Here is a 16,755-nt window from a genome sequence, read left to right on the forward strand (position 1 = left end):
TGGCAGTCTTACAGTGGTTCTCAGCCTGTGGGTCGCGACCCCTTTGGGGGTCAAACAACCCTTTCACAGGGGTCGCCTAAAACCATCGGAAAACACATATATAATTACATATTGTTTTTGTGATTCATCACTATGCTTTAATTATGTTCAATTTGTAACAATGAAATTGGGGTCACCACAACATGAGGAACTGTATTAAAGGGCCGCAGCATTAGAAAGGTTGAGAACCACTGCTCTAGTAGTTACTATAAAGTGCACAGTCTTCAGCATGCAGCTTAGTGAATATATGTACACCCAAACCACTGCCATTTTGAATGTCACCCTGCTGCTTTCTCTTCTCAGTGGAGGCCTCTGGGCATTGTTGTCACGGCCTTTTCTGTGATCCAATAGATGTCCACAAATCGGGCACAGCGAGCCGATTCTCCTGCATCTTGGGCATGTGAACATTGGGGGGAAATAAAGAGCAAAAGGTTTTTAAAGCACCATGCTTTTATTCTCTGCCACAATTTTTATGCCCCGTCTTTGACATGGGAGAATTGGCCTTATGTTCATTTGTTTATTTTAAGAAATAGAAAATCTGATTATCACTTGGTTACTTCTTTACACTTAATTTGACATGATTACCCATCATATTGCCTCATAGAGAAAGCAGAACTCACAGTAGGTAAACATTCACAAATTTTTACCAAAACCTTTTGGCTGCGTTTCTTACAGATATGAGATCCTCACTCCAAATGCTATTCCTAAAGGCTTTATGGATGGCAAACAGGCTTGTGAACGAATGGTAAGCTTTTCTTGATTTTCCTGCTTTGTGGACTATTGATATAATCTTTTCCTACAGCAAAAAATAAATGAACTCTTTCGCTTTTAGATCCGGGCTTTAGAATTAGACCCAAACTTGTACAGAATTGGACAGAGCAAGATATTTTTCCGAGCTGGAGTTTTGGCACATTTAGAGGAAGAACGGGATTTAAAAATTACCGATATCATTATCTTCTTCCAGGCCGTTTGCAGAGGTTACCTAGCGAGAAAGTAAGTGGGCAATCATAAAGGGGGTGGGAGGTGTCTCTTCTGTGACAGATCAAAAGAAGGACATAGTTAATAGACAGGACTACAACCGCCAGCCAGGGAACGGGAGGGACCCTGTCGCACTGCTGGCATTGCCTCAGACCCGCGGTGTGGGACGGGGTAAATGGCAGCGTGCTGTCAGGCAGCGTCTCTGAAGAAAGGGGAGGGTGTCCCTGATGGGTGCCTGAGGCTGGCTGGGCGGCTCATGAACTGACCTGGGCTCCAGCAGCAGCCGGTTCCCGTGGTGTCACTGAGGGCTTGATTGATACATGGACCTACTCTGTGTCTTAGCCAAATAAGAATGGTTGCCTTTAGGAAGTGGTCTCATGACAACCGCCGTTACGACGCACTTTTCTGTACGTGACGAGTTTTTCCTGCTGTCCTTCAGGGCCTTTGCCAAGAAGCAGCAGCAGCTCAGCGCCCTGAAGGTCCTGCAGCGGAACTGCGCCGCGTACCTGAAGCTGCGGCACTGGCAGTGGTGGCGCGTCTTCACGAAGGTGGGCTGCGGGCTCTCCACGGAGCAGCGATGGCCCGGGACCACCCTCCGGCAGGAGACGTGATGATAAACTGCTTAATTTTGTCACAGGTGAAGCCGCTCCTGCAGGTCACTCGCCAAGAGGAAGAACTTCAGGCCAAAGATGAAGAGCTGCTGAAGGTGAAGGAGAAGCAGACCAAGGTGGAAGGCGAGCTGGAGGAGATGGAGAGGAAGCACCAGCAGGTGTGTGCGCTGGCTTCTTACAGGGGCACACGTCCCAGCTGACGTGAGCGCCCCCACTGGCAGGAACTCGCACACGTTTCATTGTGGCCGCTGTGGCCGCTGTACCCGCATACCATCTTAGTTGATGCGTATCTGTCACTCCTTCCCAAAGCGTAGGCATTCGAGAACAGAGACGACACGTCCGTTATGCCATGCATTTGTCTTTATATGAACCAAAGTCAGCCTTACCTCTTGCATTTTGTCTTTGTTGTATTTGGACACGCAGATGAGCATGTCTGCTTATCAGACATGTATTTGCACCCGTTTTCAGTGAGACTCACAGTGTTACTACCATCCTGTGACTGCTCCTGGGGGAAATAGAAAAAGGTAAAAGGATGAGATGCTGCAAGGCCACCACCTTCCTCTCCGCAGCAACAGTGGTCTCCAGTCCATGTCCCTTCCCAGGCAGTGGTTCTTCGTGACAAATAGAGGCTCAGAACTGTTTATAGATGACAGGGATAGAACTGGAGTGTTCAAGGCCAAAAAGGTTAACAATAAAGGCCAAAAAGTCACTTGATACCACACAGCTTTCGCAGTCACCATGAACTTTATTACATTTGAGTGTTTTCCCTCTCCTGTCTTTCTCTCCCTTCATAAATTATCTTAATAGAAGAATGGGAGTTCTTAAAATAGCATGAGTTTAACATGCTACAACTTGAGACAGCAGAAACAACTAAAGTGTTTTCATCTGGCTTATTTTGCTACAGCCAAAAACATACTTGGAAGTTTTGCCAGTGGCGGTAATATATTTGTAACTTTCCATTTCTTTGGTGCATTGACCACTGAGATCTTGGTGACTGTATCTTGTGTGTGTGCTGAGGGCAAGTCCTAGTCCTGGGCGCTGTGTTGTGATTGCAGCTCTTAGAAGAGAAGAACATCCTTGCAGAGCAACTGCAGGCGGAGACTGAGCTCTTTGCTGAGGCAGAAGAGATGAGAGCCAGACTCGCTGCTAAGAAGCAGGAGCTGGAGGAGATTCTGCATGACTTGGAGTCGAGGGTGGAAGAAGAAGAAGAAAGAAACCAAATCCTCCAAAATGAAAAGAAAAAAATGCAAGCGCATATTCAGGTATCTGTGATCACTTTTATTTAGAATTCGATTTTGCGTTTTCCAAGTGAACCTGTTGAATGAATAGAAGCTATGGGTTTAGATTCTTAATGTGTATTTTTTTATTGTTGTTGATCCTCACCTAAAGATATTTTTTCCGTTGATTTTTAGAGAGAGTGGAAGGAAGGGGGAGAGACAGAGAGAAACACTGATGTGAGAGAGACGCATCGATTGGTTGCCTCCCGCACGTGCCCTGACCAGAGTATGTGTCCTTGACCAGAATCAAACCCAGTACCCTTCAGTCCACGGGCCAATGCTCTATCCACTGAGCCAAACAGGCTAGGACTCTTAATGTGTATTTAGGGCAAGAGGAGTCTAGATTATAAGTACCTACTCTTAAAAGATGACCATCATTCGGAGCACACAAGTAATAGATTTTCTTCAAACACAGATTTATTGTTTTGAAGAAGAATCTTTTTCATGTTCTGATGTGGCATCTTACAGTATGTAAAGTGACTCAAAATAGAACTCCCAAGGTCTGTAGCCTTTTGTAGGGAACATAATTTGTCCTTTGTGTTGTCATTAATAATTGTGCACTCACTCCATTCATTAGATAGGCATCTATGAGGTGGTTTGGCTCATAAGAAATGCTTAGCACTGACGTAGGAGGTGGCCAGGAACCAGAATAAAATACTCAGTCCTTGCTGGTGGCTACTTTCTTATAGATACAAACTGTACAGGAAGCACAGCTATCGCTGTGGGTGAATTCTCAGACAGATAATACAGACAGTAGTTGCTCTGCGTGTGACCTCGGACACACACCCCTCTCTTTCTCCTGCCTCCCTCCCTCGGCCTATCCAACATGCTCCAAGTGTCAGGGCATCTGTATCTGCCACCTTCACTTCAAACTAAGCTCCCTTTCCTCCATGTCTTCCCCTTAATATTTTCTTACCCCATAACTTATTACAAAACACAGATAATTCAGATGTTTGTCAAAACCACAAAGGATATATTATTTCCTTGGCAGATACCCCATATAGTAAGTCATTGGGACACTTTCCATTCTTCAAAGTACACAGCTTTCAGATAACCCATAATAAGTTAACAGAATATCACAAAAGCTGTAAAAAGTGAAAAACCTTTCATTATCAAGTCTAATCCTAGACTTTATTCAAAGAATCAATCAGTGGAAGCCATCTAGCTACCTAACATTGGGGGGGTTTAAACCAGGGCAATGCTATACTGTTCTAAATGTTAAGATGTTTATTTTCATGGGCACTTATAATATCTGGATAGAGATAGCTGCAAAATAGTATACACAATGGATCGAGTTTAAGGTATTTACATAACATAAATTTATATGTAGGATTTTATATGGGAATTTGCAGATCCAAATAACACCAACAGCAGTGTTTCCCTGGGGGCATTATCAGCAGTTTTGATTTTCTGTTCTCTGTTCATTTCAGTAATATGTTTTACTCATGGGGGAAGGACCCCGAATTCCCCAACCTACTTTTTAATATAAACTCTACATTTTAACAACTTCCAATAAAATACTTGCATTTCTCTATTTAGAAAACAAATATGTCCTTGTAGAAATAGTGTGTTTTTATTTTGGTTTGGTTTTTCAAGGCTTTTTATCTTTGCGTTCTTTACAGACTCTCTGATATTTCTAGGGTTTTGCACTGTTACCTTATTCTCTCCCTTTGCGACATGTAAACTCATTCAAACACATTCTAAAAACATTTACGGTAATATTGTTATTAAGTATCCCTGTTTTTCCTCATGGAATACCAGAGGTTCGTGCTGTTAATTGCCTGGGCCGTGGGAGGTTCCAACCTTGTTGCCCCTTACTTTTTTCTTTCTTCTCTGAGGTTTGGTCCCAGTGTGCGAACCTTATTTGGATTTTGATTCAAATAAACTAATATATGTAAGTGGCCTTTTAGTGATACCTACCGCCTGGTTTCCCAAATGAAATGAGTTTTGGATTTGCTTCAAAATAATGCTAAGGGAGAAGGTGGAGGCAGAGAGGAAGTGAGGTTGGCCATGAGCTGATGCTTGTTACGGCTGGGCTGCTGCATCTGTGTGGGGCTCATTGTGCTGGCCTGTGTCCTTCATATCTGTGTCTGAGGTTTACACAATAAAAAGTTAGTCTTTTGCAAGGGTTTCATTTCAGACTCAACCATGAGTAAATTATTTAGCCAAAGTTATCCTTGACACTTTCTTAAATTGATCGTACATTGCTTTGTATGTACAACCTTGTGCAATCAGGTATATGTTATTGTGTACAGTAATGTCAGCATATGAAATAAAGAGGAGCCTGTTATGATAAAAGTATGTGCAAACACCAGAAGCCCACCCAGTTTGGTGACGTGCTTCTGTGGTGAAAGGCATGCTTGAACGGAGACAGCCCACTGCCAGGCCCTCTCCTCTTTCAATTGTTACGTTCTGTTCTCTCAGCTTGTGGCCAAACATATAGAGTAGAAACAGATAAGTATGTGTTTGATGTAGTTCTATATTATTCATATTTCCCTGTGTCACTAATTCAGAAATATGAATTTTAATTACTATATGTTATCCCATTTTATAAATAAAATGCCAACTTTTAATTACCAAGACTTTCATGTAGTGTGTTCATCGTTCCTCAATATTACACATATTTAACTCTGGCTGGTGTGACTCAGTTGGTTGGAGCATCACCCCATACACCAAAAGTGGCGAGTTCAATTCCTGGTCTGGGTGCATATGGGAGGCAACCGATCAATGTTTTTCGGTCAATGTTTATGTCCCCCTGTATCTCTCCCTTCCTCTCTCTCTAAAAATCAATTTTTAAAAAAATTTCACTTTTTTATATGAATCACATTTGTTACTATTTCCTGACATTGCTGGCTTAACAGAAATGCTTGTTTTCAAAGCTTGCTGCACTTTCTCGTGCTGGCTTCCAGAAGGATTGACCCAGTTTGTACGTTAACCTGTGGTTCATATGAATGTCTGTTTCACATAACTGCATTTCATATTTTTAAAAATATCCTTGCCAGCCCTAGCTGGTTTTCTCAGTGGTTAGAGCGTCAGCCCATGGACTGAAGGGTCGCAGGTTCAATTCCAGTCAAGGTCATGTACCTCTGTTGCAGGCTCATTCCCCAGCCCCAATTGGGGTGCGCGCGGGACACAACCAATCGATGTGTCTCTCTCATAGATGCTTCTCTCTGTCTCTACCCCACCCTTCCACTCTCTAAAAATCAATGGAAAAATATCCTTGGTTGAGGATTAACAAGTAGATATATATCTACACTAATAAAAGAGAAAAATGGTAATTGGCGTACGACGCTACCCTTTTCATTGGCTAATCAGGGCTATATGCAAATTAACTGCCAACTAAGATTGGCAGTTAACTGCCAACAAGATGGCGGTTAACTGCCAACAAGATGGCAGTTAATTTGCATATGTAGGCACAATGCAGGGAGGCGAAAGGGAAAGCAGGAAGAAGCCCCCTGCCACTGACAGTGATTGGAAACCCAGGGGGGAGCTAAGAGCTGGGGGGCAGGGCAAAGGCGGCCCTGGGGCCGCCTTTGCCCTGCCCCCCAGCCATGATCGGAGAATCAGGTGCCTTTTCCGCCCTGGCCAGTGATAGCAGGAAGTAGGGGTGGAGCCAGCGATGGGAGCTGGGCACGGTCGAAGCTGGCAGTCCCAGGAGCTAGGGGTCCCTTGCCTGGGCCTAAAGCGGAGCCCACGATCGCGGGGCCGCTGCAGCTGCAGGTCCCCGCTGCCCGGGCCGGACGCCTAGGCCAGAGGCATCAGGCCTGGGCAAGGGGCAGAGCCAGCAATCGGAGGGGTCTGGGGGTCCCCTGCCCAGGCCTGATGCCTGGGCCAGAGGCATCAGGCCTGAGCTGGGGGCAGAACCAGTGATGGGGGGAAATGAGGGTCCCCTGCCCAGGCCTGACGCCTCTCTCAGAGGCGTCAGGCCTGGGCAAGGGGCCGATCCTGCGATTGGAGGGTGATGGGGGTCAACGCCTGAGGGCTCCCAGTATGTGAGAGGGGGCAGGCTGGGCTGAGGGACACTCCCCCACACACACACATACACACACACACACACACACACACACACACACAGTGCACGAATTTCGTGCACCGGGCCCCTAGTGTATACATATATGGCCTTGCCATCTGAGCATCACAAATTGGTGTTTGTTTGTTTGTGGGTTTTTGTTTTGTTTTTTCACGAATCGGCATTTCACGATGTGTTCCTTGGTTATTCATGGCCGGGTTTGGTGGGAAGGTGCGAGCTGACCGTGTGTTCACAGGACCTGGAGGAGCAGCTGGATGAGGAAGAAGGGGCCCGGCAGAAGCTGCAGCTGGAGAAGGTGACGGCCGAGGCGAAAATCAAGAAGATGGAGGAGGAGATTCTGCTTCTTGAGGACCAAAACTCCAAATTTATCAAAGTGCGGATGGTTCCCTCCCAAGCTGCTATAGAATACGGGAATATTTCTGTGGTCATGAAAGGGGCTTTAACCAAAAAATTCTACAGATTTCAGATTCATCTTCTCCCTCAGTCTCTACCTGTATAGGTTTCTAAAGACACAGTCACAATGTAATGCTTTACATCCACTCAGCACCCTTACAGTCCTTTAGACTTTTCACTTGCGCCCTTGGTGCAAGTCGATCATTCACCGGTGACTTGTCCCAGGGGCCCAGCATGCATTCGTCAGCTCTGGTTGTGGGAATCTGAAGGCCGGCGCTGGGCAGCCCTGAGGGGTCAGCACCAAGATGATGAGCCTTCCGCCTCTCTGGAGGATGTGACCTGTTGGGGGGCAGGGCCGGTTGTGTTCTAAGTTATACCAAACCCGAGTTGTTACTTAGAGTGCCTTGTCTGAGGCAGTGTTTTCTGTTCAGGAAAAGAAACTCATGGAGGATCGCATTGGTGAGTGCTCCTCTCAGCTGGCTGAAGAGGAAGAAAAGGCAAAAAACTTGGCCAAAATCAGGAATAAGCAAGAAGTGATGATCTCGGATTTAGAAGGTTAGTGGTTGGGGCTAGAAAAATGTAGGACCGGGACATGGGAATGTTTAGATTTTACTTTAATCAGAACATGATAACAGAGGATGCATGGTGATTACTAATGAGCCTTTGGTTTGTGTTTATTAAAACAGATCTAGTCACCACAATTTGTGATAGAATAGCAGTAAATTATTCTTTTTAATTCACTTTTTAATATTAGGTCCCGGGGTGAAACACGGTGCCCTTTGTGGCCATACTTGGGATCGAAGTCATGTTTGAGCTGTTGAGGCCCTTGGGTTTTGTGGGTCTGATCCAGAAAGTGCGCCTGGGCTCCGCTTCCTGCAGGGACAGAGCGGCTGAGGGTGACAGTGCCCACGCCAGTGGCAAAAGGGGGGCTTTTTGCAAAATCAGTCATGGCTTTCTTGAGAGAGAGAGAGAGAGAGAGAGAGAGAGAGAGAGAGAGAAGGGTGGATGTTGGGAAGAGCATAGGAAACCTTCCCTTCAGCAAGCAGCTGCGGGCAGTCTCCCCACGAGGGGAAGAGCCGACGCTTAACGCCCAGCATCGTGAGGGCTGTGGGTCCTGCAGGGCGCGGTCACTCTTTCCAGTGCGTTGCTTCCATAAGGGGGAGAAAGGAGTTTGTTTGTTTGTTTGTTTGTTTGTTTGTTTTTAATGTTTAGGGCTTTGCGGGGTTTTTTTTAAGTATAGATCAGAGGGTGGGGAACCATTTTCCTGCCAAGGGACATGTGGATATTTATAGCATCATTCACGGGCCACACAAATTATCAACTTAACCATTACCCTGCTATGTTCGGTCATTCACTTAACTCACTCACCCCTACTGCCTCGGCAGGGCCAGGGCAAATGGTGGGCCTTTCATCGCCCGCGGCCAGACGTTCCCCACCCCTGGTATAGACAAGAGAAGGGCTGCCGTAGAAAATTACTTTCAGAGGCCGTTTTCCCAGTGTGTGGTCCCCTCCGGGGGAAGGGCACCCACAGCAGAGGTGCTGCTCCCTGTGTGACGGGCCAGCGACGCTCGGTCTCATCTCCTAGCATTGGGTTCCCGCTGCAGAGCACAAAGGCTTACAGGTTCCGTTGTTGTGAGGAGGCATCCGAGTGGAACAGATCGCTGCTGCTGATTAAGGAACCATTGCCAAGTCCAAGCGGGGAGGGCAGAAAGCTGCAGAGCCCTCTGCCCTCTCTCCCTCACGCGTGGGAACGGCTGTCTTGGTTCAACCAGGGATTCCCCATGAAAGGGAGTGCGGGACAGGCCATTGCCCACACTGCCAGCCTCGGCCAGGCCCTCTGCAAACCCGGGCACAGCGGTGGGCGCACCATGAGAAGCTTTCTGATCGCTTCGCTCTAATAGCGTGCCCACTTCCCATGAAAGGACGTCCTTAGAACCCACCCAGCTTCTTCCTTAAAATACCCTCCTCCCACCAGTGATCTGCCTTCAGTTGGGTTTTGAATGACTCATTGGTACAGTGTTGTCAGTGTTATCAAGGCAAGGACATGCTTTTAAATAAAATAGCTTCTTTTCTACTTTAATCAGTTTTCATTTGGAGTTTTTCATATGGCGTGTGCCTCAGTGTGTTGAAGGTCTGTGTCTTGCCTTAAAGAACGCTTAAAGAAGGAAGAGAAAACCCGTCAGGAGCTGGAAAAGGCCAAGAGGAAACTGGACGGCGAGACGACTGACCTGCAGGACCAGATCGCTGAGCTGCAGGCCCAGATCGACGAGCTCAAGGTGCAGCTGGCCAAGAAGGAGGAGGAGCTGCAGGGCGCGCTGGCCAGGTCTGCCCCCCAGAGCCCGTGGGAATGTGTTGTGTGGGCTTTCTGTCCATGTCTGGGTGCAGACCCAAGCCTGGGAGGGAACACGTCATTTCCGAGTTGCTGGGTGTGGCATACGAACCTAAAAACCCAGGAGCACGTCATTTGTCAGGGCAGCAAGAAAACATAAGCCGTTCTCAGAATTCGCACTGAAACTTACTAGTCTCCTCAGGAAATCCTTGGAAATTCACAGCAGAAAAAATGACTGTGTCACAGCAAACGTTTGGTTTCTGTCCACGTCAGAATGTTCGAGAAGTTTAGAGAAATCACTTCAGAAAGGATACCCACCCCATACACTTGAAGCATGATTTGCTATTCAGTTCTAGACCATTAGAAACCATATGTAGTGAATATATTTATATCTAATACTTTCATTTCTTTATAAAGAATAACTATTTGACTACATGGTCATAGGACTTAGAGTTTATAATTTATTATAATCAAAATCTATAACAGACATTTTTCTGTCCTCTACCACTGTTACTCTTACTTTGGCCAAATTTCTGCCTTTTCATTTACAGAGGTGAGAGCTAGATTCTAAAATTAAAGTTCTCACCACTCACTGTCATGGCTGTCCGCTTCCCCTTGCTCATCACAAACATCCCAGCTGCGCCCAGTCGGGTGTCTGCCTCCATCCAGCCACACACCAGCAAGAAGATGCGGAGAGAGCGCGTAGGTGGGAGGCCTGGCGGCGGCTGTCTCCTCTGCTGTGTGTTCTAAGAACTTCTTTGAATTTGCCGGTTCACTGTAGGATGGCACCAGTTTGGTAGGCTAGACTGCTATGCTGAGCAGTGTTCTAATGATAACATTTTATTTTATAGGGAATTTTTTTAGGTTCTAATCATTAAAGTGATTGTCTTCTCTCTTAATGGAGATAGCCCTTTGCAAAGGAGGCTGGGCTCAATTCTGATTCTAGCTTTGCCAACCAGCTTTCGGGCCTGCAGGTCATTGCCCGTGTGCCTCCGTGCCTGCCAGGCAGGCCCTGTGCCGCGCCAGGCTCGTGCCACGGCAGAGCTGGGTAACCGGGTCTCCCTGCGGAGAGGTGCAGGGGCGGTTCCGCTGGGGAGCAGCCCTTCCGCGCCCCGGCTGAGCGCGGCCCGGGCCTGGCTGTTCTCACAGGGGCGACGATGAGACGCTCCACAAGAACAACGCCCTGAAGGTGGTGCGAGAGCTGCAAGCCCAGATTGCCGAGCTTCAGGAGGACTTTGAGTCCGAGAAGGCTTCACGGAACAAGGCAGAGAAGCAGAAAAGGGACCTGAGTGAGGAGCTGGAGGCTCTGAAAACCGAGCTGGAGGACACGCTGGACACCACTGCCGCCCAGCAGGAGCTTCGGTGAGTGGGGGCCAGTGCCCGCGGGGCTCCGCACGAGAGCGGGCTGACATGGCGGGTTCGCTGGCCTCTTCAGGAGATGGTGCGCGCTCTTTAGGCTGTATTGTCAGTGTCCCCTCTCCGTCCTGGAAATAATGGCAGGTAGAACAGTAACAGAGTAACAGTGGTTAGAAGCAAGCCAGCCTACGCGGGTAGGTGGATGGACCGACAGACTGAGGCCCATGATCAGAAAGCCTGTCAGTGCTGGGTATCTAAGGGAAAGACGGACAGACACACCCACCGAGGCTGGAAGGAGACTGGCTTAGACCACGTGGGAGAGAGAGGACCGGAGGACTAGCTGGGACAGACCCTGAGGAGGAGGTACAGGGTGGCACGCATCTGCTGGCAGCACCACTGGTGAGCGAATAGATGGGAGGGAGGTACGTGTTCAGGACGAGGAGAGGAAGGTGAGGACAGGCACTCGGGGCAGAGGTAGAGGCAGGGGCAGGGGCAGGGGCTGTCACAGAGGAGCCAGCCGCCAGGTGCGGGCAGAAGAAAGTGACAAGCACAGGCGAGGGAGCACAGCTGGAGACGTTGCACACGGCCTCCGCGTGTCAGCCAGAGTCGCAGAGAGCGATGGCCACGCGCTGTGAGCAGAGGCAGCCTGTGGCTCCTGCTGGCAAGAGAGAATTCTCCTCGGAGCCGCGGTGTCGTCTCCCAGACGGCTGTCGGCCTCTTCCTGACCGTCTGCTTCCCCCTCAAGACTCAAGCGGCCAGGTGCCGGGGCCCAGCTCAGGGAGCCCCAGCTCACTGTGGCTGGCAGGTTTGGCTGGCTGCTTGCAGTGTGCACGCATGCACATACACACACACACACACACACACACACACATGCACGCACACATACATACACATGCCTGCCGGCTGATCCAGGGTGTAGTAGCCCATCGTGCTAAGAAGGAAGCTATGGGCAAAACAAGGACAAGGTATCGTTGGTGAAGCCGGGCGGTCAGAGAGGTGGGAGGACCTGAGGACCTGGGGAGGAGGTGTGCTGAGGGGAGCCAGTGGCGCCCTTCCCTGGAGGACGGAGCCTGCCACGTGCTCACCTGGGTGCTGGGACCCGGAGAGAACCACGTCCCCGTGTCTGCAGAGCAGGCTTCCTGGTCGGGTTGCAGGCGACAGGAGAGGGTTCAGGGGCGGAGAAGCAGAGGTGAGCCTAGAACACACCAGGGACCTGCCATGGATCCCTAAGACGGCAGCCAACGGAGGCTGTGTCCCCAAAGAGGGCCCTGTCTCGGTTGGAGCCCATCTGAGGCTGGAGGCTCCCTGCCCACCTCAGCGAGTAACCCTGCTTGTAGGAGTTCTCTAAAATGTCTGCTTCTTTTAAATTTGGAAACCACAGAACTAGACTTTGTTGAAATATTTCTTCTCAGCTAGTCTTTTGAGCACAATAGAAAAAGGCGTTCTGATCATTTCTTCCATTCAACTCTTAGAAAATACATATTTTTAAGACAGCACAATTGATGCATGCATATTAATTAAAGCCATGGCTGTCCTCAAATACAGATTCTGCTGTGTGAGGAATTACCGTGCCTGCAGCTCAGATGTGCTAGTGTTCGTGAGTCCTCCGCTCTGGCTAAGGACCCCACGCCCTGCCTCTCCAGCTGTGTATCACATGATTGGCATAAAGGGAACGGGCTCAGGAAGTCAGGACCCTCACTGGGCTCCATCTTCACTGGCATTTTAGCTCTTTAGGACTTAAGATGAAGATTGGCGAGGGGCGGGGGGGAGAGACATGCCAGACAGAGGCATATTCACTGCCAGGCACCGGGGCTGAGCGAGGCTGGACCACAAGGAGTCTTCGTGGATTCCTTTTGTCTGGCTACCTGCCACCCCAGAGCTGGCAACTGCCTGGGCCCCTTCTCTCTTGGCCCAGCTGACCTCCGCCCTCTAGATCCCACCACTCCACCAGTAACGACAGGACAGTGTCCACCCGGGAGTCAGCGTGCAAGTCACTGTTCTAACTGTTCCTGGTTTAGTGTGGAGAGTGAAATGGTTTTAATATAGAGCGAGGTTGCCAGAGCTGTGCTTCAGGATGATTGTGAGTTAAATTCTTGGTGTTAACATGGCACTTAGCTTAGTGGTTTCAGTCGTTGACAAGCTATATGCTTAAAGACGGTGCTCAGATCCACCCACTTAAAGAGTGACTTGGGCCCTAGTCGGCTCAGTGGACAGAGCATCGGCCCGCAGACTGAAGGGTCCTGGATTCGGTTCTAAGGGCAAGTACCTAGATTGCAGGCTCGATTCCTGGTCCTGGTCAGGGCACGTGTGGGAGGTCACCAATCGGCGTCTCTCTCACATCAATGTTTCTCTCTCTGTCTCTCCCCCTCCCTTCCACTCTCTCTAAAAAAATCAATGGAAAAATATCGTCAGGTGAGGGTTAACAAAACAAAAAAAGAGTGACTTGGGGTGAAGGCTTTTCTAGTTGGTGAAATAACATTGGTTTTTCAAGTTACCCAAATGTTATAACAAATTATGAAAAACGTCAGGAAGCCAAGTAAAAGCATTTGATACTAATGTGACCTTCATACGGTGGCTGCAGGTTGGATAAAGCCTCCAGGCCTCCCGGGCTTCCCAGGTCTGTGGTCTGGGACCTGCCGCGTCTCCTCTCAGCTTCCAGAGACCCTTGAGCCTGGCGTGCGGCCTCCACCTGCCTCCTGACTCCTGTCCCGCCTCCGTGTGGCCGTGCCGGGCAGACGGGAGGATTAGTGACTGCAGTTCCCACGCTGTCAGAGAGGCTCCTGCTTCTCTCAGGTGCAGCGTCCGGACTGGTTTGCCCTCCAACCCCCTGAGCTTTCGAAAGCCTCTTGGACTCACCTTTCCAGCCTCACTGAAGTGTGGCTGGTGCTGCAGCAGGCAGCCTGGTGCCCGTGTCAGCTGCTCCTGCCCTGTCGTGCGGCAGGGCTGCCGGAGCACCGTGGAGTCCTCAGGGATGTCCACTGGGTCTCCAGCGGAGGTCAGCTGTGGAGGGGAGCAGGCTGCTTCCGGAAGGTTCCCTGCACCACAGTTTGGGGTGCACCAGTCTATTGGAAAATAGCGCCACAAATAATAAAGTAATGGATGTAGCATTTTTTTTAAGCATCACTTCTTTTTAATGTTTTCTTGATTTTTTTAAAATAAGTTTGTATTGATTTCAGAGAGGAAGGGAAAGGGAGAGAGAAAGAAACATCAATGATGAGAGAGAGTCATCGATTGACTGCCTCCTGCACACCCCCTACTGGGCATCAAGCCCACAACCTGGGCATGTGCCCCGACCGGAATCACCATGACCTCCTGGTTCATGGGTTGGTGCTCAACCACTGAGCCACCCAAGACATAACAAATTAATTTTTAATTTAATTAGCCAACTAATTCTGAGCTGCTTTCTCTAAAACACATTTCTCCAGTACAAAACGTGAACAAGAAGTGGCAGAGCTGAAGAAGGCTCTTGAGGAAGAAACTAAGAACCATGAGGCTCAGATCCAGGACATGCGGCAGAGACACGCGTCGGCCCTGGAGGAGCTGTCGGAGCAGCTGGAGCAGGCCAAGCGGGTGAGGGAGCCCTGCCCCGGAGAGCCGGGCGGCCAGACCCCCTCCGCCCACCCTCCCCTGCAGTGTCCACCCCCCTCTGCGCGCGCTGTGGCGGCTGCTTTCTTCCCAAGAGCGGTGGGCCCAGCCACCATCTGGAAGCACATTTCCTCCCAGGGCCGCCTCTCACTCACCATCCTTCTCCGACATCTCAGCTCAAGCAGCTGAGCAGTTTGAGGTCTTCCTCCCACTCATGTGCTGCCAGCGCGTCATCGTGTCCATCTGTCCCATCCCCACCCCCACCCCGATATTTCACGTGTTCCTTATGCGCGTCTCTCCCTTGGCCCTCCTGCCTGTGACCTCAAACCACTGTATACGTTGCTCCCTCTTGTGTGTCTCTAACACAGGCTTTCCATCCTGATGAAACTAATTTCATTTACCCTCTGACTCAGCCTCCCTGGGCAGCGTTTCCCAGTTATCCTTTCCTCCACGCTCTGTGCCTTTGCTCCAACTTCCCCAGTGTTCTCTCCTCCCGCCCACATACCACCTTCCAGTTTATACAGTGACAACAGTAGCAGATACTGACATTCCCATCAGTATGTGTCCGTCGCTGCTAAGTGCTGTCACAGTGCACCAGTCACATGCACTGCCTTCTTAACCTTCATTACTAACCTATAGGTTAGTCTCTGTCATTTTCACTCAAAGACGAGGAAACTGAGGCCCAGTCTCGTTAGAAAGTTAAGCCAGGATCACACAGCTAGTAAGTGGAAAGGCAGATGGAGGCCAGGCAGGAAGACCACAGAGCCCCATGTCACCCCCAACTAGATGGCTTTGAAAGCCTGTCCCATGTCGTCCGTGAGACACCAGCCTACTGTGACCACCTTGCACCAACACACACCGCTCACTCGTTTGTCAAAACCACCTGAGACTCACAGAGCTCACTTCGGACAAGGAGGACGTGAATGAATCGTTACTCTTTGGACAGGATGTGCTCAGGATGTCGCCCCCCAGCCTGCACTGACAAGGATAAATTACACAGTGCAGTGAGCCCCTAAATATCGGCACCCACTACCCTAAGCAGTGCGCACACGTGTGTTCCTTCTACAGCACTCTCCACACAGCACAGCAGATGTTTCATTCATTCATTCAGTGTTGACTCAGGCTCACTGTGTCAGGCACAATCGACAAACCGGCAAGCGGTGCCTCTCATGGCGTGTAATGAAGATACTGTTTTTCCCTCCCCCCTCCTAGTTCAAAGCAAATCTGGAGAAGAACAAGCAGGGCCTGGAGACAGACAACAAGGAGCTGGCGTGTGAGGTGAAGGTGCTGCAGCAGGTCAAGGCCGAGTCTGAGCACAAGAGGAAGAAACTGGATGCCCAGGTCCAGGAGCTCCACGCCAAGGTCTCCGAGGGAGACCGGCTCCGCGTGGAACTGGCCGAGAAAGCGAACAAACTGCAGGTGAGCCCCGGCGACCACCGCACAGGCCCCAGCGTGGCACACAGCTCCCCCTGCACCCCCGCGGCCTGAGAGACCGAGCTGATGTGCTGTTCAGTGCCTGGCGTCGCATCGCACCTGACTGTCCCAGCGTAGGTCCCTCGGATGCATTTCTGTGGCTGAGTTAAAGTTTAACTGTACTTGGGAATGAGACAGCATGAATTGGCCTGAGCCTAGTGAATTCACAGTGACTCATAGACATAGTTCTTTCACTGGTTTCAAGTACAACTTCAACTTCTCCATCAGTCTAGTCCAGGGGTGGGCAAACTTTTTGACTCGAGGGCCACAATGGGTTCTTAAACTGGATCTGAGGGCCGGAACAAAAGCATGGATGGAGTGTTTGTGTAAACTGATATAAATTCAAAGTAAACATCATTACATAAAAGGGTATGGTCTTTTTTTTTTTTTTTTTTTTTTTTTTTTTTTTAGTTTTATTCATTTCAAACAGGCCGGATCCGGCCCGTGAGCCTTAGTTTGCCCACGGCTGGTCTAGTCAATAAGAGCAGGAACAATGGGCAAAAAAAATTGTACCTAGTCTTGGGAAAGGCTTGTGAAACTGGGATTTTTTACACCGTGGTTAAGTGTAAGTTAACACAGCCTTCTCTGGAGGACAGTGTGGCAGTTTTGGTGCCACGAGCCTTGATAATATGATACCCTGCCCAGTGACTTCACGGCTAGAGGTTTGTCCCAGAGAAACCATTA

At 49.5% G+C, this 16,755-nt stretch overlaps 1 protein-coding gene across 4 annotated transcripts in view; it reads left to right on the forward strand.

The window, feature by feature from the left end:
- The window catches only part of MYH10 (myosin heavy chain 10), a 146,972-nt gene that overhangs the window by 109,350 nt on the left and 20,867 nt on the right, over window positions 1–16,755 (forward strand). For all 4 annotated transcript variants that reach the window (XM_059668649.1, XM_059668650.1, XM_059668651.1 and 1 more), the window contains 11 exons: window positions 715–784; window positions 872–1,032; window positions 1,457–1,565; window positions 1,655–1,786; window positions 2,684–2,890; window positions 7,171–7,308; window positions 7,760–7,883; window positions 9,480–9,651; window positions 10,807–11,019; window positions 14,439–14,583; window positions 15,811–16,017. In XM_059668649.1, coding sequence (XP_059524632.1) covers window positions 715–784; window positions 872–1,032; window positions 1,457–1,565; window positions 1,655–1,786; window positions 2,684–2,890; window positions 7,171–7,308; window positions 7,760–7,883; window positions 9,480–9,651; window positions 10,807–11,019; window positions 14,439–14,583; window positions 15,811–16,017 — 1,678 coding nt within the window. The remainder of the gene's footprint in view (window positions 1–714; window positions 785–871; window positions 1,033–1,456; window positions 1,566–1,654; window positions 1,787–2,683; window positions 2,891–7,170; window positions 7,309–7,759; window positions 7,884–9,479; window positions 9,652–10,806; window positions 11,020–14,438; window positions 14,584–15,810; window positions 16,018–16,755) is intronic.

The sequence above is a fragment of the Myotis daubentonii genome, chromosome 16 (assembly GCF_963259705.1).
Source record: "Myotis daubentonii chromosome 16, mMyoDau2.1, whole genome shotgun sequence".
Taxonomy (NCBI): Eukaryota; Metazoa; Chordata; class Mammalia; order Chiroptera; family Vespertilionidae; genus Myotis; species Myotis daubentonii.